General features: G+C 38.0%; 1 protein-coding gene across 2 annotated transcripts in view; it reads left to right on the top strand.

The window, feature by feature from the left end:
- Positions 1-2,236: 2,236 nt before the first annotated feature.
- Positions 2,237-23,118, top strand: part of LOC149209553 (uncharacterized) — a 104,421-nt gene continuing 83,539 nt past the window's right edge. The window contains exons 1-4 of one of the 2 annotated variants that reach the window (XM_089396394.1): positions 2,237-2,901; positions 3,026-3,418; positions 4,087-4,224; positions 4,801-4,938. In XM_089396394.1, coding sequence (XP_089252520.1) covers positions 2,859-2,901; positions 3,026-3,418; positions 4,087-4,224; positions 4,801-4,938 — 712 coding nt within the window. In that variant the 5' untranslated portion in view covers positions 2,237-2,858. Of the gene's footprint in view, positions 2,902-3,025; positions 3,419-4,086; positions 4,225-4,791; positions 4,939-23,118 lie in introns of both variants that reach the window. The other variant, XM_089396393.1, reaches the window with a different exon arrangement.

The raw sequence follows: 23,118 nt of genomic DNA, 5'->3' as shown, positions 1-23,118 counted from the left end.
CATTACAACTTTATCTTGCACCCATTCTTTACATCATTGTAATATCTCTTAATTAACCATCACTAAAGGTCATTGTAATATCTCTTAATTAACCATAACTAAGCCTTAGAACACTTCATAATTTTATAACTTTCATATGAATTTTGCTGCCTCAAAAAAGGTTATCATGTCACTGAAAACATTATTTATGTATGAAACAAATATAATTGTTAGCATCTATATTCTCAAGGGAATATGCTCTGAATGCTTATTAATGACTGTAGTGTGTTAGAGAGTTTGTTAGGTTGCATGGATTTTTAATAAATTTTAAAAAATTGAAGTCCAAACGCCCACCAATTTCTTAGGGATTTTCATAGCACACATAATTTTAGAAAAACTTTCTTATATCTTGGTTGTAACGGATAGAAACTCTTCAATACTTATGTTTTTTATCAAGAGTTGGGATTCTTAAGGGTTAAGTAAAATCAAAGTTAATAATAATATTTTTGTTCCAATAAATTTTTTTGTTATGTCTTTATCAATGGTAGATACAAATGAAGCCTTCGGCTATATCAACCACATTAATATATTTAATGTGGTTGTACTAGTTATATTTTAGCTGAACGCTGAACTTCATCTTATTGTCTGAAATGTATTTAGTTTTTTAATTTAGAAATATTTATAGGTAATACCTAAATCTATAATATAACAATTACGGTGAGAATATTTTTAGTGAGAAATTTATATGGGATAAACAACAAAAGAAAGTAACTTATTAAAAGAAATGATATTTATTAATTTTTTTTTTGTCAAAATTGTCTTAGTCCTTTAGAGATTACATCATGACTTGTTGTTTGAGAAACCTTGACCCATGGGCATCTAAGAAGTCAAAATCACCTCGGATCGCACTACCACATCAAACCTTAACATCCCTAACTTTTTTCCCACAAAATTTTGAACTGATAACCACTACATCACAGAGTAACTTAATAATGCATCCCATCACCATCTATTCTATGTCCGGTAGACAAAATTTTTAAATTTTAATTAAAAACAATTAAAATATTTTACTTTTATTAAAGCAATCGTTTTTATTCAGAATCATTTATTATTATTAAATCTATTTTATTTTATTTTAAATAATGAATTTAACATCTTATAATTATTTTAAAATCTTAAAAAACTAAAAAAATGTAAATTTTATAATTTAATATAAAAAGTTATATAAATTGTTAAATTGCAGAACTTTAAAATTAAACTTTTATTAAATAAATGGTAAAACTTTTAAATTAAATTTCTATTAAATAAATGTATATTTTACACTCAGGATTGTATATTCTACAGTAAACCATTTTAAATACCTTTTTGTCAAAATTATAAAACTGTGTGCAGAGAGATCGAGTAAAACAACAACTTTTTATTTTCTCACTTTAGCATTAGGTCCCACGAGTGATTTCATAACTCATAACCTTAATGACTCAGAGCCTTAATAACGTACAAATTCTTTAATTGATATCAGTAACCCTATATCTTCACATGTAAGCATCCCATAAAACTATATTCTGCATAATTGAGATAGTTATAACTTTATGCTTCATGTAAGGGTTTTAATCATAGAGGCATGCACGTATGTAATTATATATATATAGCTTAGATGATGTGTGTATATATATATAATTGTCGTAATATTGGGTGTGAAAGGGATATTTATACACATTGTACAGATGAAGATGATCCTATAACAGTAATTCAAACAAAACAAGGTTTCCTTTCTCAAGAAGCAAGAATCGAAGGCCGTTGAAGTTAAAAAAATATAAGTGGACACTCTAGAGATGAGTCCCATTGATCTATATAATATAACTGGAAGAAAAAAAGTTGATAGCTGTGCAGTCATTTAAAAGAGAAACAGATCACGGCAATGGCAGAGAAGAAGAAATCTACATCTTTATAATGATGAGCATATGTGAAATAAGTGGATTGTGGGCCTAAATTAAGGACCCACATGCTCAATTCCCTATGTTGGGTGGCAATAAATCAGTAGTCCTGTTACCCTCCAAAAACACTTTCGATTTTGGTCTTTCATCCTCCTCTTTATCTGTGCCAACAAAAAGCTCCGAAGTTTTTCTCCAACCTGTCAAGAGTTAAAACTGTATTCTTCTGTCAGCGTTTACATACTTCCTTTCCTGACTACTCAAAAATATTTGAATAATTTTTCATTTAGAAAGCCAAATGTTCATGATGAAGATATTTTTCTGCATTATCAATAGATTGCGCCACCTTACTAAACATTTACAGTGCTTTGAATTACATCTTCATGACTGGTTGTTGCTTAATCTTATTTTAAAATATGAATTGCTTCATCTTGGTTTCTGCTCCTCAATACAACAGCACTTACAACAGTGTTTGTGCAATCATGACTCCAATGTATGGTTTCCAGAACATCTGTGTATCATAGAGTTGATTTATTATTATTATTAGCCAGCCTCAAACTCTGTCAGTACGCATGTATATCAACAGACTCGAGTATATGGGGTGTTGTCCTACTATTTCCCGTACTTATAGTTTGTGAATTTTGAAATAGAATTCATGGTACGCTGGACCCATCTGTGTCACATCCTATTGATCCTTCCACTTCTACCACAGATTTCCAGCTACATATGGCCCAGCTTGTGTATTAGAAAACATGGAGGGACTTTTTAGTGACGACCCATGACAGCAAAATTGATAGCAATAGGTCATTGTATGGGATTTCTCTTACAATCTTGATTGTTGTGAATAGAACTCCATATATCCAACAGACCCAGAATCTGTAGCCCAACCTGCCACAACTGTACATCACCTGTTAGTACAGTGTTGAATCAGATATTGGGTTTGCCAAGATGGGTAATGAGATGCCTAACAGAACTGTGTTAGCTGATGCAGGTACCGTTTGTTTTTTGTGCTTTAGATGTTTCTGATAGTGCCTGATACTTCTATATATATTGCATATACATTGTTAAACACTTGACTAGGCATAATGAAGCTGATTATGTCTGTGGTGAGACAGAGCAAGATAGTGTTGATAATCAGAATCCTCAAGAGCCTAGCGTTGGTTCTGTTGGTTCCAAGGTCGAGGATATGCCCAAATCAACGCCTTCAATAGAAGGCCCTAAAGATGATTTAGGCTCGGAGTCGAAGGAAGATGCAGTGATACATAAGGATACTTTGGTTCCTGTAGAGGTTGATCAACCTTTTTCAGCCTTGAAATCTGAAGAGAATCAGCAAAAATCAGCACACGAAGTTGGTGTTCTAGATGTGTCAGCTGGCAAGACCATTACTACAGCAGAGGAAAAGGAAAATCAGAGTAGTACTCCTGAAAGAGCATTGGTGTCAGATGAAGAAGCCACGAAATCAAAACATCGATCATCAGCGAATGAGGAGCTCTTATCCATTGACATTAGTAAGTTGTTCTCGAGCATCATCCAACTTTTCATATTTATTTCAATGAGGTTTGGGTAAACGATCAGATCGATTATCGTCTCCGTTGTACAGAACATTTCAATTTGAACTTTGCACTAGGCAGATTTTGAGATTGCATATTGTTTCTTATGCAGAAAATAATATTTCAGGATTAATGAGAATACATGTATTACATATAGTTATTTTTGGTGTGGAAAATTTATGTTAAAATTAGAAAGAAAAAAAATAGAGTTTCCATAATTGCACCTAGAGAAGCGAGGTGCTCTACGGCCTGAGTTGGGGGTATTTATTACTTTGTTCTCCAGTCTTGGCGGGGATATCCATTACTTAGTACTTCTTTCTACATAAAATCGTAGATCCATCTTAACCCCTATCTTTAAGTGGAGAGAGATCTACATCTGAACTTTTTTATCCCTTTTGATACTTAATAGATCCGAGGTCAAGATGGATCTATGCTAATATGAAAACTTGGTGATTGAAAATTTTAATTATGTGAAGCAAGATTCAAGTGTCAGAGAGTTTGTCCCATTGTGGTCTAGTGGAAAGTTGGAGTGCTTGCAGCAATGATGACCCAGGTTCAAAACCTGCTGGGCTTGTCCCCATGATATTACAGTTTACCTAATTAAGCTGGTGTTCGAGATGTGTCAGCTGGCAAGAACATTGATGCAGCAGAGGAAAAGGAAATACAGAGATGTATTCGTGAAAGAACAGCCATGCCAGATGAAGAAGCCACTGAATCACAACATGGATCCTCAGTGAATGAGGAGGTCTCAGCCGTTGACACTAGTAAGTTGTTCTTGAATATCATCCAACTTCCATATTCATTCAATGGGCTTTGGGTAAACATTCAGATGTACTATCATTCTGTTGTACATAAATTTCAATTTGAACTTTGCACTAGACAGATTTTGAGGCTTTGATTGCGTACTGTTTCTTATGCAGAAAATAATATTTCAAGACTAGCGAGAGTTCATGTCTTACATATAGTTTTTCTTGGTAGAATCAAATGGACAATTTATGTTAAAAATAGAAAACTATCAGAGCATCCATAAGGGCCTGGTTTGGTTGGGGGGGGATACCCATTAACTCGTGCTCTCTCTTTACACACACATGCATAGATCCATCTTAAGCCCTATTTGTAAGTGTAGATCCATCTTAAGCCCTATTTGTAAGTGTAGAGATATCTGCAACTGGAAATTTTCTATCTGTTTTAACACTTAATAAAATTGGGGTCAATATGGATCTATGTTATAAATACTTGATGGATGAAAAATTAAATATGTGATTCATTGAGATCTAGTGGCAAGTTGAAGTGCTTGTAGCAATGATGACCTAATTAAGCTGGTTTTCAAGATGTGTCAGGTGGCAAGATCATTGATGCAGCAGAGGAAGAGGAAAAACAGATAAGTACTCATGAAGTAGCAGCTGTGCCAGATGAAGAAGCCACTAAATCAAAACATGGATTGTCAGTAAATGAGGAGTTCTTATCCATTGACCCTAGTAAGTTGCACTTCAGCATTATCCAACTTAAATATTCATTTCAATGAATTCTGTGTAAACAAACAGATCTACCATCATTTCTGTTGTACAGAAGATTTCAATTTGAATTTTGAACTAGGTAGATTTTGAGGCTTTGATTGCTTTTTCTTTCTTATGCGGAAAACAATATTTCAAGGCTCATGAGAATGCATGTCTTACATATAGTTTTATTTGGTAGAATCACATTGACAATTTATGTAGAAGATATCTAGAGCATCCATAATTGCACCAAAGGAAGTGAGGTAGTCTACAGCTCAGGTGGTGGTATATCCATTACTTCATGCTCTCTGTTGACACACACAGAAACTTAGATCCATCTTAACCCCTATCCTTAAGCATAGAATATCTTCACTAGAAATATTTGATCACTTTAGACACTTAACAGATCCATGATCAAGATGAATCTATGCTAATATGAATGCTTGATAGATGAAACATTAAATACGTGAAGCAAGATTCAAGTTTCAAAAAGTCTGTCGCTTTGTGGTCTTTTGACATGTTGGAGTGTTTGCAGCAATTATGACCCAGGTTCGAAACTTGCTGTGCTTGCTCCCCATGAAAATTCAGTTGACCTAATTGTAAAGCAGATCTGGTAAAGAGTTCAATTGACCCAGAAAATTAACATTCAAGTTCCAAATAGGATCCAACATGCTCAATTCTGTCAGACTAGGAGGTAACTCCTCAAACCGAATTGTGTTCTTGCATTCAGATTGATCATAGATATATACATGGAGGGAGAGACCCCTGGGTTTCATCTCCCAGTGTCTCTTCATCTTCTAATTCTCCTTATTTTCTATTTACAATATTTACATGGATTTACCTAATCCCAAAGATTAGGTGTCAACATTCCCCCCTTAATCTGAAGGGATGTTGGTGAGTCCAAGCATCATTCTGAATCTTTCAAACTTTTATCTTCCAAGCGCTTTGGTGAAGATGTCTGCAATTTGCTCATTTATGGAACAATGGCGTAGGTGGATTGTCTTGGCCTCAACATGATGTCGAATCAGATGGTATTTTTTATTGATGTGCTTTGTTCGATCATGGAACTTTGGGTTCTTGGCCAACTTTATTGCAGAAGTGTTGTCAATCATGAGAGGAGTTGAATGCACTTGTTTCTCCTGCAAATCTTCCAAAATTTTTTTGAGCCACACAATTTCCTTTGTTGCTTCAGCTGCTGCCACATATTCGGCCTCAATTGTGGAATCCGCTGGAACTGATTGTTTGCGTGACCTCTAGGAGACAACCCTTGATACAAGACTCATAACATAACCTGAAGTAGATACCCTAGTTTCTTTATCTCCTTCGAAGTCTGAATCAGAGTATCCAATTGAGCTGAAGTCGCCCACCTGTGTATACTTAAGTCCAAAGTCTTGAGTTCCTTTCAAGTACTTTAAAACTCTTTTTGCAGCAAACCAATGTCTCTTGCAAGGCTTTTGCATAAACCTAGAGAGGGTTCCAACAACAAATGAAATGTCTAGTTTGGCAGTAGTCAGGTAGTTGAGACTTCCTACGAGCTGTCTATACTTTGTTGCATCCTCGAATTCTTTTCCTTTAGTGGATGTGAGCTTTAAATTTTGTTCCATTCGAGTGGTTAAAGGATTGCACTCAGTCATGCCAAATCTGTTCAATAAATCTCCAATGTACTTCTTCTGAGAGAAGAATATAAATTTCGGATGTTGAGTTACTTCAATACCAAGATAGTAGTGAACATAGCCCAAGTCTGTCATTTCAAAACCTTTCCTCAATTCCTTCTTTATGGATGCAATATAGCTCTCACTGTTCCCTGTCATCACAAGATCATCTACATACACCTCAAGATATACAACTGTTTTGCCAACTTTTTTGACAAACAAAGTTTCATCATCAAGATCATAATGTTTGAAATTGAGTTTCAGAATATGCTCAGTTAACTTCTCGTACCAGGCTCGCGGAGTTTGCTTGAGGCCATGCAAGGATTTTTCAAGCTTGCATACTTTATGTTCCTGACTCTTCACAACAAATCCTTTTGGTTGGGACATAAAAACATTCTCTTTCAGATCTCCATTCAAGAAAGCAGTTTTTACATCCATTTGATGGACTTTCCAACCATTCTGTGCTGCCAAGGCAAAGAGTGTCTAGATGGTAGCCCATTTTGTTGTGGGGGCAAAAGTCTCCTCATAGTCGACCCCTTCCTTCTGTGAAAAACCTTTTGCCACAAGCCTGGCTTTGTGCTTGTCAAGTGAGCCATCAACTTTATACTTGTTCTTGTAGACCCACTTGTAGCCTATTGGTTTGGTTCCCAATGGAGGATCAACCAGCTTCCAGGTGCCATTCTTTATCAAGGCATCATATTCTTTCTGCATCACTTCTTTCCATTCATCATGAGAAGCGACTTCTTTGAAGGAAGTTGGTTCAAAATCTGTAGACAAATTCAGTTCACAATCATAAGAAACATCCATATCAACAAGTGAATTAGAATCGTCTACATCACCTCCATTTTGTCTGGTTGAGCTTCTTGTTCCTGTCTTTCCAACCTCATCAGGATGAACACTTTCAAGTGTCTTTGTCAGCCATTTTGGAGGATCTTTCTGAGATGGCCTAGGCTGCTTAGTTGACTTAGATGGGGCTGAATCAAGATTTAGTCTCCCAATTTTGTCAATCACATCACTCAAAGTATCATCAGTGGCTGGGGCTTCATGTGGGGAGAGAGTGCTTCAGAAGAAGATTCCATAGATTGATCTAGTATAGGATTCCCCCCTTCAAGATGTGGAATCTCATTATCAAATTCTTGAAAAGATTTTGCATGTCCGAATCTGTCCAAGCAATTAGGCTACTGCTCAACAACATTGTCAGTCTTGGAAGATTCTATAAATATCACATCTCTAGATATTATAAACTTCTTGTTCACTTCATCTCGATATTTGAGTACCCCAAGAAGATAGATTTGCGACTCCTTGCACCGAGTTGGTTTCTTTGTTCCTTAGGTATCAAGGAATAACAGGTGGAACCAAAAACCCTGAGATGCCTCATTGAAGGAATGTGGCCATACCGCATTTCATAGGGAGTCTAGTTTTTGATAGCATTAGATGGACACTTATTTTTTATATACACGACACATAGAACTGCATTAGCCCAAAAGATCAGTTTAACATTCTTGAAAAACATCATGGAACGTACCATATTTAAGGTTGTCCTATTCATTCTTTCTGCTACTCCGTTCTGTTGGGGATTATAAGGCACGATTGTTTGATGTTTGATCCCATGCTAACGAAGATAGTTTTCAAATTCATTTGAAGTGTACTCTTTTCCATTATCGGTGCGAATAGAGCCAATATGAGATTGTACATCATTTTCAATCCATGCATGAAAGTTCTTAAGTGTTTCAAAAGCATCAGATTTTTTGTTCAATAAATAAACCCAACACATTCTGGTGTAGTCATCAATAAATGCCATCATATATTTATTAACATTTGCAGAAGGAACATGCATTGTGTCAAAATTGGCAACTAGGGCCAAACTCCATGTGGGTCTTCTTATTTATGGCAGCTGATATTTTTCTTGGATTCCTCTCATCGAGAGGTGTAGGGTTGATCTAAAGATCATCCGATTCCGATAAGTATTCATGGAGATATGAATTTATTTGTGTTATGGGACAATTCGTCAAGGTCAGTCAGCAACCAAACTGCCCCCACTTGTGCTCCACGTTTTAGTATAAATACAAGTGCCTTGCAAGTCATTTGTACACACAACTCTCTTGAGATTTCTTCTTCTCCACTTGTTTTGGGTTTTAGTGGAAAGAAGAATCTCTAAGGGAAAAACGCAGTCCTAGAGGATGATGCCCTAGCTCATGAAAGCCCTATGCATAGATCCAGGACGTTGTCATATTAAGAAGCAGACATGCCCTAATCCTCTTCGTTGTCATAGAAGACAACCCTTGTCTAATACGTTGTCCAAAGGGAGACCCTCACCGCTGTCATGAAGGAGATTGAAGTAGGCTTCCTCGCTGTCCTATAAGGGTTTACTATATGCCCTAAACTGCTGTGCATTCAAGCCATAGCCCTAGCTGCAAGTCTAAAGGGAGATCTTTGTTTTTAGGCCACAACATGGGAGGCTAGGGCAGCATGGGTTGGAGGACTATTTCATGGGTTGAACAAAGTCTGAAGTCTGTTGTAGGAAGCCGTGATGCTTGTTGTGCTAGGCCGAGGCCTTGGGAGCTGAACGCTAGCTTGTTTAAAGGCTAACAGATGGTTTGTACCATTGTTGGAGGGTGTCGTGAGCAGCAGTGGTGTTTTGTGGTAGGCCACATGCCATACCACTAAAATCTAGCGTGGGTAGATTTGAGGGCTGTCTTGAGCCCTTACCTTCAACGTGGAGGAGGAGCATCTCTCCTTGCTTAGTCCGCAGTTTTTGAAGTGCTGTTCGAGGATTGTTGAGAGGAACTTAGGGTTGCAGCAGTATGCCCAAGTGCCCTAACTAGAACAGTGACGAACAACAAAGTGTGAAGCAGATTTGAAACAGTCTTAGAGGTGCGTTGGGTCAAGGATATTGACCAGATTTGGATCAAACTCGGAACAACCTGTGGGAGCCACATGTTGGGTCAACATGGAGTGTTGAATACCCCAAAGGAGTGCAGCTTGATGTGATGAATGTTGTGACATAGACAACATAGTATATGACAGCTATATACATAGTGCAGCATAGTGCAATCAACATACAGTGATGGATAGTATGCCGCATAGTGCAACATTCTGTAAAAAGGGTGCAACATAATGATGCATAGTACAACACTATGTATGATGTAGCTACATGGTTGGATGCTACATGTCTTCATGCAACAGTTAAATGCAGCAAGGTGTCAGAGACAACAGTGTAGTGCATCATAATAATTGGGTGCAGCTCAGTGATTGAGAGTTGCTTAGTGACAGTGGTACAACATGATGATTAGGTGCAACACAATGAGGTACAACATGATGATGAGGTGCAACACAATGAGGTACAACATGATGATGAGGTACAACACAGTGAGGTGCAACATGATGATGAGATGCAACACAATGATAGGTGCAGCATGGTGATGGAGTCACCTTGGAGAATCAATTGAAGCATCATGTCTTCAACTGAGTTCAGCTACCTCATGTATCATCTTCTTGGAGATGATCTTTGCTCTTATTATGATAAGTCAAAATGTTGACTGCTGATGTATATGTACTATCTCTCTCTATCTGCTGAACTATTGAAGAACATATAAGAAGAATTGATCAAGGGTTTCTCCACATTGGGGTTTGTCCCTGGCTGGCGCTACATCTTGTGTCCTCTTGTCTTGGCTTGTCTTCTGATGTTTATGTTTATGTTCGATCTGCAATTTAATATGATGCTGATGTGATTGCTAATCTGGAATAACTATTGAGCTAAATGGAAAAATTGAAATAAATTGCTCTAAGCATAGAACATACCTAAAATTAACACATTGGACTACATAAATCAGAACGAATGAATTCAAGTTTTCTATGTGCTCTGGAATGAGAATCATGAAAAGACTATTTGTTGTGCTTTCCTAAGATACAAGCATCACATTGCTTAAGTTTCCTAGGAATTGTAGGCAAACCAGTAACACCATTTTTCTTCAACAAACAAAGGCTATCATAGTTCAAGTGTCCAAATCTAGCATGCCATAAAAGACTTGATGGAAATGTACCTTCATCATAGTGAGAACTGTATGAAAAGTTTTGTGCATGAGCAGAGGTACCTTGCAGCTTTAGAAGTCTTTCTTCTTCTATCCTTGTCATGACAAGTGAGTGATTTGATGCTTTTCTGACCTCGACCTTGCCATCAAATATATGAATGGAGTGTCCTTGCTGGCAGATGTGGACCAAAGACAACAAGTTTCTCCTCAACTTTGGGAGGTATAGAACATCATGTAGAAGAAAGTATGGAAGACCAAACAGTTTGAGCCTGATGGTGCCAAGCCCTTAATTCTTCAAAGAAAACTCTCTTGAAAGTCATGTGGCAAGTTGCTCCTGAATCGAGCAACCAATCATCTTTCCATGAAGCAAGTGAAGCATTGAACAAGTCTTCAGTTACTCCAATATTGCAATGTGCCACAACATAATGAGCGGATTCGGGTGCCTTACCTTTCCCTTTGTTAGTTGTTTTACCTTTCCCTTCATTTCTTTCCTGCTCAATTCGGTCCCAAGGAAACTTACAAGTGGAAGCATCATGTCCATCTCTATTGCATCGTATGCAATGGAGATCAAAATTTTCTCCTTGGAACTATTTACCCCCCTACCTCTAAAATTCCTCCTTCCTCTTCCTCTTCAGCCACATCTTCCTATAGAAGAATCTTTTGCATGATTCTTCTCTTTATGTGCAAGACACACAACTTCTTCAGAAGATTGAGGAGCAGTCTTCTTCCCAAAAGCCTTCTCTCTCTCAACAAACTTCTTTTCAAGGGAGGCAAAGGTAATCTCCTTAAGGTTTCCACTTGCTTGCAATGACTCAAGATGATGTGAATAGGTAGGATATAGTGCCTTGACATAAGCTATGAGAGGAATATCTATCTCAACACTAGTGACTTTTAGGTCATGCATAATGGATCTTACTTCTGATGCTAAGGCCAGAGGGTCATCGTTTTTCAACTCAAGACTGAACAACCTAGTCATCAATTGAACAACTTCAAGTTCAATGTGTGAGTCGTACAATTCCTTCAACTTCTTTAAGGCTTCAAAGGCATTTGAAAATGGAGAAATATGGTGACTCGCCTCTTCATTTACTAATGCTGCAATTAAGGCATAGGCCTTGCTGTTCTTGTTTTCCCAAATGGCAAGCTCCTTATCTTAAGTGGGCTTTGTAGGTGCATTGTCTCCTTCTTTTTCACAAACCCCTTTCCACAACTCATTGAAAACGAGAATGTGTTTTATCTTCCGGGACCATTCAGGATAGTTCTCCTTGCCTGTGAGAACCACTCCCACAATAGATATGAGTGAATGCATTCTTAAAAAAAAAGAGGACTGTGCTTTTTATTTTCAAAATAATGTAGCCTTTATCTTCTTGAGTAAAAGATTGATTTAATTATATACATGTTAAAACTCCACTTTTCACTTTACCAAGTCAATATTTTTATAATATATCACCTCTCGACCTATGCATTTTCCAACTTAATGTATGCACTTCATGCCATTCATAAACTATTCATATGTATTATATAACATATGTAGCCTTTAAAAAACATTATTCAAACCATGCATGCCATCGAATTAAGTGCCAGTCACACTATACCAACCAATACATTCACCATACAACAATTTCACACCTCTGTCATTCAATATATCGACCAGCCAAAGAGAAGATTTTGAAGAAATCAGTCAACATACCATTCGGTCCAAAGAGAAGATTTATTGACCAGTCTTTTTAAAAAAGGTATGGCAACTCAGACCTCCACGCAACTCAGTCCTCCAGATTCAACATAATTTCTGGTGTTCATGGCTCTTCGATGTAGCGTCTCAATCATTCCTAGCTTGTTAGGCATCTCGAACCTTCATATAACATTTCTCAAAATGCATGCAGATACAGTGAGCCATAAAATTCAGCATCCAACCTTGATATACTCCTCAGATGGCACTGAAATACATATTTAACAATATATATGACAACACAGGAAAGGTGCCTGCAGTTGCAGAGCCGTGGGAGAGCGTGTCGCCAAGCGAAGATGCAGGTGTGCTTCTCTTGACCAAACTGGAAAATGGTGCCTTCTCCTGTGAAATCAGTGAATGCTAGTGGAAGATCACACAGAGAAATTCACTCTCACGAATCACATGGTGCATACATGGTCATGGTGCAATAGAGAGTATTAGAGTTTCCCCGGCATGATTGTATCACAACAAAAGAATTGGGGACTGTAATGTGTTAGCGTAGAGCACTGTGAGGCTACGCAATCACTATACTGATCGATGGGTTGGGTGATATTCCTCAGCGATGGAAGCAACCAGAATCGTTGAGCAGCTCACAGAAAAGCGGATCTCCGAATTCAAGGAGGCATTCAACTTATTTGACATAATAGAGGTGTGAGGAGTCGGACATTTGGGCATACCCATGTGCTAGGCTGGTGTATTACTTGTCATTCTTATTGCATGCAGAGTCGATAAGGTGGTAAGCGAAGAGCAGGAGAGTGGAGAGATTTTTTGAACTGCAGAGTTGTCAGTTTTGCAAAATATGCAGAACAGAGGCAAGAGGGAGTTACAAGGGCAGAAAGGAAGCCAAAAAGGGGCTGGCTCTGATACCATATCAGACTAGGAGGTAACTCCTCAAATCGAATTGTGTTCTTGCATTAAGATTGATCATATATATATACATGGAGGGAGAGACTCTTGGGTTTCATCTCCCAGTGTCTCTTCATCTTCTAATTCTCCTTATTTTCTATTTACAATATTTACATGGATTTACCTAATCCCAAAGATTAGGTGTCAACAAATTCAATAGCCTAGTTATCCTTATCAACTACTGCTTCTAAGGTTTAAACTTTGATCGAAGGCACACATTTATTAGATATTTAAGGTATTTGCTACCTTCACCTTTTGGATCTTTGTACTGCAAAAATATCCCTACATGAATGAATGCTATTTGCTACGTTGACCTATATGAATGTTATGCTTCTTTTAGATCATGGATTTTAGTCAGTGATTTCTCTTATATGTAGATTGTCCTTGGTGGACTTTATGAATTTCTGCTTGTGAATTCGCTATTGAAGGTTCTTGTATCCAATGGAGTCCAGTACCTTATGTCATGGTGCTGCTCATACATTTCTTGAAGATTCGGATTGTATCTTGCTTCCTTGCGTAGTTAAATCAGATCTATCCTGTCATACCTTGATACTAGATCGGTGGTCTAACAAGACATTTTTTGAAGGACTTTTACTCTCAAGTTTTTTCATTCATTCAGTCCTAAATTCGTTTCCATCAGAAAAAAAGTCTGTGATATTCAGGAGAATAAAGTAGGGTTGGTGGGGGATCAGGAGACTCGCATTTCCAAGGAAAGAAGGCTTAGTAAAAGGACTATTTTTTTTGTTAATTTTCTGGCCCTGTCTTAAACTGATTTTCATTCGCTTTTGCTTGTACGTTTTCTGGCAGGGGAAAATATGGGGTTAAATGAAAGTTCATGCAAGTGTGAAATGGCTTATGAACTATATGTTACCACTTTAGAATATTCACGAGAAAAGTTCTCAATGTCTCAATTCGAAAGAATGCATTGTAAAGGAGCATGATAAGATTTTGAACTGAATCTGAAAAATGCTAATGTGATTATATATTGGCAGTAAATTATTTGATATAACTGCATAATATGTGAAATTTCCCACTCTTATATTTTTATATTTTCTGTCTATGATCATTATTCAAAATACCATTGTGATCAGCAATCATCTTGATTTTTATAGTTGTATGTAACTAATTCTCTAATCTCTGATGACGGATATATTGGCTTTGCACCATCTAAAGACACAATATTTCCTGTAGGGCTTGCCACCAAACATCTCAGCTCAAATTGGTGGGATTTTCTCACAATAATGATTCTGATTCAAAACCAAACATAGGGTGCTTTACTAATGAAGATTGAGAATACGCACTAGTTTGATAATGCTATTAGTTCTGTAGAGAAAATGCACAAATGCTGACTTGGACTGAGAGGCTTAGGAGGGAAAATCAGTATGGTCTAAAGGTAGTCATGGTTGATATCTTTCTGAAAGAAATTTTTAATCTGCACATACAGGATATAAAGTAGGAGAATCAAAGTTGAAGGTAGTAGGTGATAAGAAGTCAATAGACAGTTGCATGATCTAGATTCCAAAGTACAAACATGGCTAAGCTAACCTCCTTTGAATCATGAAGAGTCCTATAACCAATGGTAGAATCAAAGGTGAATCTAGTGGGCAACAAGTAGTCAACAGAAAGTTGCACAAACTAAAGTACAAACATGGCTAAGCTGACCTCGTTTGAATCATGAACAGTCCTATAGCCAATGGCAGGTAAGAGCAAAGGGTGAGTTGTCTAAATATGCTTCAACTAGTACCTGTGTATAAAATTTAATGGAAACATAAAATGATCTGAAAGATGGTATTTAGAAGAGATTTCCTCTGAACTGTAATTCATTAAGCAGAGAAAACATGGAACAGAAATTTTAACTATTGGGGTCAACTTCAGAACCGCTCAGTGGACCTCCTTCATGACTATGTCACAAGGTTTGTCGAACTTTAACCTTGAGTTTCAAATTTTGGCGAACCTTAAAAAAGTTTTGAGGTTCGACGAACCTCATCGAACCTCATAGCCATTGGCCAAGTGCATAGATCAAAACTCATAACCTCATGTCACAGCTTAAGCTTGTAATTTATCCTTATAGTTTCCATGTCCGTGATAACATTTTTGATGTTTAATGATGTTGATTTCTTACTATTTTATCCTATAATTCGTTATATATATATATATATATATATACGAACCTAATAGCGAACCTCATCATAAAATTCGAACTCAAACCGAACCTAATCATTGCCAAACCCGAACCATGTGACATTGACTATCTAAGATAAAGCATAAATATTATATCTGATTAGAGTACATAATAAACACACTAAGCTAGACAGACAGCCACAAAGAGCCAAAGCATTCTACGTCTAACAAGCACTCTGGCTAAGAGGATCTGCATCACTAGACTTTTGCTCATTGCTCTGACATTCATGACCTTTGAAGTTGGCCACGTGAAGCATATGTCACCCTAATGAATTGTAAAGCTCTTTCATCTGCATTCTAGAAGTCCTCAAGGCTCAGATCCTACAAGACTTCATGGATATTGTTCTTGATTTTGAGCAGATTAATCAACCAATAGAATGTCTCCCACAACATAATTAATTGAATACCAAATAACAATCCAAGAATATGAATGTTAAAGCACCTGGTCTCTGTGCAGTCTTCCATAGCCACGGACTTCACCAAGGGAAAGAAAATTGTTGTTGCCAATCCACTCCTCAACCTGAACTAACCATTTATGTAACAATCTTCATAACAAGTTACAATCTGTATCCATTAAATGGATGGTACTCTCTCTATACACCACCCACCTTCCTAACTAGAGGAGTCAACACTATCCCTAGATACAAATATTGCACAACTTAAACCGAATGTAGGAGTCATGTGGATCTATATGATAATAAACTTGAGTTAGGCCCCTGCCCTTATGAGCGATAATGGCAACAACACTTGCTTGGATCTGTATATCATTGTGGATATTCCACGGGATTAGTTCGCCGCAACAAATTTTACAACATTGATCAATGAACTACCATGAATATTCCATTGGACAGTTCATCACAATAGATCTGATAAAAATAGACTAAAAACAATACTATAATTAAAACACTGTGAGGGTTAATTTCCTTAGATTCCATATTTATTAATTATTGTTTTATACTTATGCATGTAATAGATAAAAATTACGGAAAATAGAGAACACTAAATACAATCAAACACCAACCCAGTGTTTTTAAAACCGGAACCGGTGATCGGACCGGTCCACCTAATGAACCGGTTTACCAACCGGAACCGGTCTAACCGGGACTGGTTTGGTCTAAACGAACCGGTTTTAGAAAAATACATTAAATAATTATTTTTTAATGAAAAAAACTATTTTTAAGATTTAAAAGCATGATTCCAAGCCAATAGAGACAAAATATGCAAAGATTGCTCATTTATATACCATGTAAAGGTGAATATATCAAAATGGCACCGAGTGCAATACATATCATCGACAAAATACATAAGCAATGAGGCTCTAAACCACTAAGAAGATATTAATATCACAAGTAAATTTCATCTAAGGAAAATGTTAGGTTTAATATGTTGCCCTAACCATTTTCCAACATGGTATCAAAGCTATGGTTTGTATCCTTGGTAGCTGGAAATATCACTATTTAATCTGTAGCTTGATCATTTGGAGATCAAGTATAACAAGACTAGCAAGAAGCTTATACAAAAGAAGAGAACCAAATGACAGACAAAAAGTCTGCCCCTAAATTAAAATAGGTCTGCATAGAGGTCCAAAGTCTGAGGTGTTTCAGAGACACGAGAATCATAGAGGTTCAAAGTCTGGTGTATTTCAGAGACCCAAGAATCACAAAGATCCAAAGTCCGGAGTATTACAGAAACCCAAGAATCACAGTAACTTCGTATAGAAGTCCGAAGATTGTAGGCCTAATAACATTGCAGAGGTACAAAATCTTCCTTGGTTAATAGAGGTCCGAAACTATAATGATACTAAAGAAGGTCTGAAGATTTCAGTGGATTACAAAGGTCTGAATTACAATGGTATTTCAATTTTCCCGAATTGCAGTGATATTTTAAGAACTTAGAAAATTGTAGTAAGGTTTGAGAGATGAAGTATCTAGAACATGTATCATTCCTATTGATAAAGTCATGAAAATCATAACCCCTAAACCACTAATCCACTAAACAACTGCATTTTTTGTCATGTTTCAGTGGGCTGTCCATAAACCGGCCGGTTTAGGACAAAACCGGCCGGTTAGCAATAAACCGGCCGGTTTTGACCTAAACCGGCCGGTTTTTACCGGTTAGGTCAATTTTCCGGGCACATGGGGCTTCTAACCGGGTTTTTTCACCGGTTCTGACCGGTGAGCCTCCCAACCGGCCGGTTAGGCCGGTAACCGGTTGGACCGGAACGGTTTTTAAAACTATGCACCAACCACAATGAACATAAGATATGCTCCAAGAAACCCTTATGGGAAAAAACCAACTAGAAGGTGAGGCGGCTCTGCTTTCTTTTGTTTGAAATGGAAATAATGCACATAAAAAGGAGAAGACACTCTATATTGGAGTCATGGCACCCATTTTTTCAACATTCCAAGGAAGTAGGATACAGAAGCTTGAAGGAATTTTTTCAAAGTTCAAAATCATCAGCCAACACTCTGTCAGTGACTCAGGTCATTGTAAACCCATTTTGCAAAATTGTAATGGAAATGATGCTAGTACGACCGTTAATTATGTAACAACCTAGGTAAACCTATGATGTTGGCAAAGAATTTCATCCTAGGAGGTTTTTAGTTCCACTGATAGAAACATGGATGATCGACAAAGTTTTTCCCTCCAGCCTCATCCCAAAGCTAGGGGTGGAATTTATTGTCAAGGTCTTAGGTGAGTCTTAGTGTTTTAGGCGAGTTTACTGTGAAAGTGATTTGGGAATAATTTAAGCTAATTGGCTAAATTATTGTATTACAAATCACTTGGTTTACTAGATTATATTGTGTCGCAGAATTGGCTAAATTTTAAGAGGGTCTATAACAAACAGGTATTCCCCTTTGAGAGTTGAATTTGTAAAATCTTATGTAAAAAATATTTTAGTGCATGGTCCCTCATACTTAGACACCATGGCTAAAATATTTAAAGATGGAAAAATAATTAATCCCCTCACGAGTCAATTAATTAATTTTTCTGGCAAAAAAATAAATAAATCCTAAGCTATAAAATTAATTAATTTAGAGTCAAAATTAAAATGTTAGAGAAATTAATTTCTCCAAGTAGAAAAATTCGCAGGTTTAAAAAAAGTTGATTTTTGGAAGTCCTCCACCAAGGGAATTTTGGAAATTTAAAAAAAAATTGGACCTTTGGATCTTGGTGGTTAAGTCAAAGTTAGTTTTTTGAGGAAATTAGTTCAAAATAATTATTTTTGAACTCATAAAAAATGGTTTCAATGAGAAATTCGAAAATTCTTCAAAAATAATTATTTTCAACGGCAGAGATTAAAAATTGATTAAGGATTTATCGATGGTCGAGATTATTTTGATGGGGATCAAACGAACTAGCCATTATTTTCCACTTGGAGGAATTTCTCTATAAATAGGAGGCATTTTGATTCTATTTGGATCATTATGATATTGGGTCCGATGTAATTTTGTAAATGCTGGTGTGAAGCCACTATTCTGCTAGGAACATTTGAACATCATAATAAAAGACTTTGGGGTATAGTTCATGGTGTCCATGTCTCATTGATCTGTGATATGTGCTTTCCTATATTGTGCTTCAATATTATCTGAATCGTTATTTCATTTGTAGATGATAGGAACATTCTATTGGTAAGTTTTGGGCTTATCTTAAGTGATCTGATTCATTGTATGTTCTAACGATTTCTTCCTGAGAAAATATATAGAGTTTGCAGTTTCCTCGATCCTTGGGCTCCAAGTTCACAGACTGTGGGCACAGACTGAACTTGTTTGGACTTCGAATATTTTATGTGATTTTTTTGCTTCGCTAAAGCTGTCGTTAAATATCTATCTTTCGAAATACATCTAGCCATTGTCACATTTTGTAAAAACAAAATACTCTCCAAAAATCTTTCAAACATTGTACATTTGTATAATTTGTAATTTTTTTTTTTGAATAATTTTTTTTTTCTAACCCTTGTTTGCAGTCGGGGCTTGGGGTTTTGATTTTTTTTGTATGTATTAGGGTTTTGATTTTTTTAGTATAAATTGAGGTTTTGGGTATTTGTAAATTCATTTGTGCAGGTCAGATCCAAGAAGATTTGCTGAATTAGAGCTAGATCTAGGCCCTTGAGAGTAAGACCTAGTCTCTAAAATTTTTGCAAGGCCAACAACTCAAGAATTTTGCAGTGAAATTGAATATCTGAAGCAAGATTCGAATTTTTGGCAAGCGTTTGAAATTTTTTAGGGCCTCTAGGCACAATGTCCCCCTTAGCCCTAGCCGTCCAACCCTTGAAGCCCTTGCGTCAGCCTTTTATAGCCTTCAAAGGCTAGCTGCAGGCCTCTAAAGGCCTCGACCTGCCCTTGTTGCCTTTGCCATGGGTGTTTTAGGCCCGCAATAGAGAAATTGATGATGTCATCCATGCGTGATCCCTTCTAGGGCTAGCGTTGAGGCTTCTTGGTGCCAAGATGTGAGTAGAAGTGTTCTGAAATTTCCTCCTAAGGGTTGGCCCTTAGGTGTTTGTCAATGCTCCTCTGTGGACCCCAATTTTCATCTTGGGGCACAAAAGTGGTCTCATGGGTCTCCAGGTGGTCAAAATGTGTTAATTTTAGGTATGTTCTATGCTAGAGCAATTTATTTCAATTTCGTTTCCACATTAGCAATCACATCAGCATAAAGTAAACTGCAGATAGAACATAAATATAAATCGCAGAAGACAAGCCAAGACAAGAGGACACAAGATGTGGCGCTAGCCTGGGACAAACCCCACAATGTGGGGAAACCCTTGATCAATTCTTCTTTTATGTTCTTCAAAGTTCAGCAGAGAAAGTGAGAGAGATAGTACATTTACAATAGAAGTCAATCACTTTGACTTTTGATATTGGCATGAGATCAGTTGAAGACATATTGCTTCAACTGATTCTCTAGGTGACTCGTTCACCTATTATAGTGTTGCATCTCGTCTATTTGCTGCACATTACTGTGTGACACCTTGCTGTACTGTCACATGTGTTGAACCTTGATGACTAAACTGATCTCATCTTCATGCTGCTCATCATGCTGCATCTTCCATGATCTTATTCAACATCAAGTTGCCCATGCTCATGATCTCATTCATCATTATGCTACCCATGCTCATATCATCATGCTGCTTATTACGCTGCCCATGATCTCATACATCATGCTGCCTTCCTTCGGAGACAGATGCTCCGGCTGTTTTGGTAGTTCCTGGTAGTTCCAGCTTTTTAGGCAGTTTCGGCTTTTCCATCAGTTCTGACAGTTCTAGCATTTCTGGCTTTTCTGGCTTTTCCGGGTTTCTGGCTTTTCCGGTATTTTCGGATTTTTTGGCTTTTTCGGCTTTTCCGGCAATTCCGACTTTTCTGGCAGTTCTGGCTTTTCCGGCTTTTTCGGCAGTTCCAGCTTTTCCGACTTTTCCGGCTATTCCAACTTTTCCGGCAGTTCGGCTTTTCCGGCAGTTTCGGCTTTTCCTTAGGATCTCTCCTCCTACTAAAACCCAAAGACAAGTAGAGAGGAAGAGATCCTAGTGTGTGTAGAAATGACTTGAAGTTCTCTTCTATTTATACTAAAACGTAGAGGTTGAATAGACATGACTGTTGGGCTTCTGAGCCTACATAAGTTGCTGGCCGACTTAACAATTTGTCCATAACATAAATAAATTCATAACTTTATAAATACTTATCGAAATCTAATGATCTTTAGATCAATCCTACACCTCTCAATGAGAGGGATCCAATAAAAATATCAGCTGCCATAAATAATATGACCCACATGGAGTTTGGCCCTAGTTGCCAATTTTAACACTCCCTCTCAACTAGGGAGAACTCCATCCGCTGATCCATATGTCCAACTGTACTATCTCTGCCATCAGTGCCCTGCACTACTCTGCGGGCTTTGCTCTGCTCTGCTCAGATCTGCTCAGCTTTGCTGGCTCTGCTCTGTTGGCTCTGCTCTGCTGGTTTTGCTCTGCTCAACTTAGCTCCGCTGGACCATGAAGAAGAAGAATTGATCGAGAATGTGTCATACCATTCTCCACTGACCCGAAGTCAGTCTCAGAGTGTGTACCACTGGTCCTAGACCAGTCCTCAACCGACCCGAAGTCAGTGTCATAGTAGGTACAACTCCTACCATTGGTCCCAGACCAATACTCTATTGACTCGAAGTCGGTCTCAGAGTATGTACCACTGGTCCCAGACCAGTCCTCAACCGACCCGAAGTCAGTGTCATAGTGGGTACAACTCTTACCACTGGTCTCAGACCAGTATCATTCATCCCAGATCAATGAAGGTCATCCTAGCTTAGGGAGTATGGTAGATACAACGATGCGTCCATCGGTACTACTATGGTCCTTATCCTCATTTCCCTGCTCATTGATCAGATGAGAGGTACTTTCCATGAGTCCTAGACTGCATGGGTAGGATGCCTCGACAGGAGAACTTAATCAATCCTGTCCTCACAGGAGAACTAATCATCCTGCTACACAATCGCCATGGAGAACACATCATCCAGGCCTCACAGGAGAACTAATCATCCTGCTACACAAACGCCATGGAGAACACATCATCCCGGCCTCACAGGAGAACTAATCATCCTGCTACACAATCGCCATGGAGAACACATCATCTAGGCCTCACAGGAGAAGTAATCATCCTGCTACACAATCGCCATGGAGAACACATCATCCAGACCTCACAGGAGAACTAATCATCCTGCTACACAATCGTCATGGAGAACACATCATCCAGACCTCACAGGAGAATTAATCATCCTGCTACACAATCGTCATGGAGAACACATCATCCAGACCTCACAGGAGAATTAATCATCCTGCTACATAGGAGAGCGAATCATCCTGTCCCACAAGAGAGCGAATCATCTTGTTCACAGGAGAGCGAATCATCCTGTCCATAGGAGAGCGAATCATCCTGTCCCACAAGAGAGCGAATCATCTTGTCCCACAAGAGAGCGAATCATCTTGTCCACAGGAGAGCGAATCATCCTGTCCCAGTGTGCACCAAGGGAGGGTGAGTCACCCTGTGGTCGTATGTTGCTCCAGTAAGAACCGCAAGCCCCTAGAGCTCCCAGAGCTCAATGTATGCAACATGCAGGACCCTTTTACAAGAGTCTCTCGACGACTCCAAGTCGTTCGGGAAAATCACAAATTTGATCTTTCCTCGGGGCTCTGACAAAGTGTAGCGACCTGTACATCATCTTAGTGCGATGGAGCCTCCTTGTTCATCGACTTACCATATCCCAGATAAGGTAGTATTTGATGTCTATCTGTTGGAGCAATCATTGACTACGGGATTCCTCAATAATTGAATCCCACCTCTGGTTGTCACAGAGAATCACAGTGGTATTCATCATGTGTACTCACTGAAGAGTTTCCACAACCGGGCAACTTCGTACGAGGTCATACTCGTAGTTATGTATTCGATCTCGGTGGTACTTATAACAACCAATTTCTACTTCTTGCTCATCCATGATATCAAAGCAGAATCCAAAGAGAACCAACACTAAGAAGTGCTCTAATGGTCCTCCACACTGCCTGCCCAGTCAACATTCGAATAATCATGCAGTTTTCATATTTCCGGTAGTGTATCTCAATCCATGAGAGATTGTGCCCCAAAGATATCTCAGAGGATTCTTGGCACCAATCCAGTGAGGC

This window comes from Pinus tabuliformis, chromosome 1_2 (assembly GCF_031772625.1).
Source record: "Pinus tabuliformis cultivar Carrire ecotype Pingquan chromosome 1_2, CPIR1, whole genome shotgun sequence".
Lineage (NCBI taxonomy): Eukaryota > Viridiplantae > Streptophyta > Pinopsida > Pinales > Pinaceae > Pinus > Pinus tabuliformis.
Note: the sequence above shows the minus strand (reverse complement) of the source record. Positions and strands in the feature narration are given on the sequence as shown.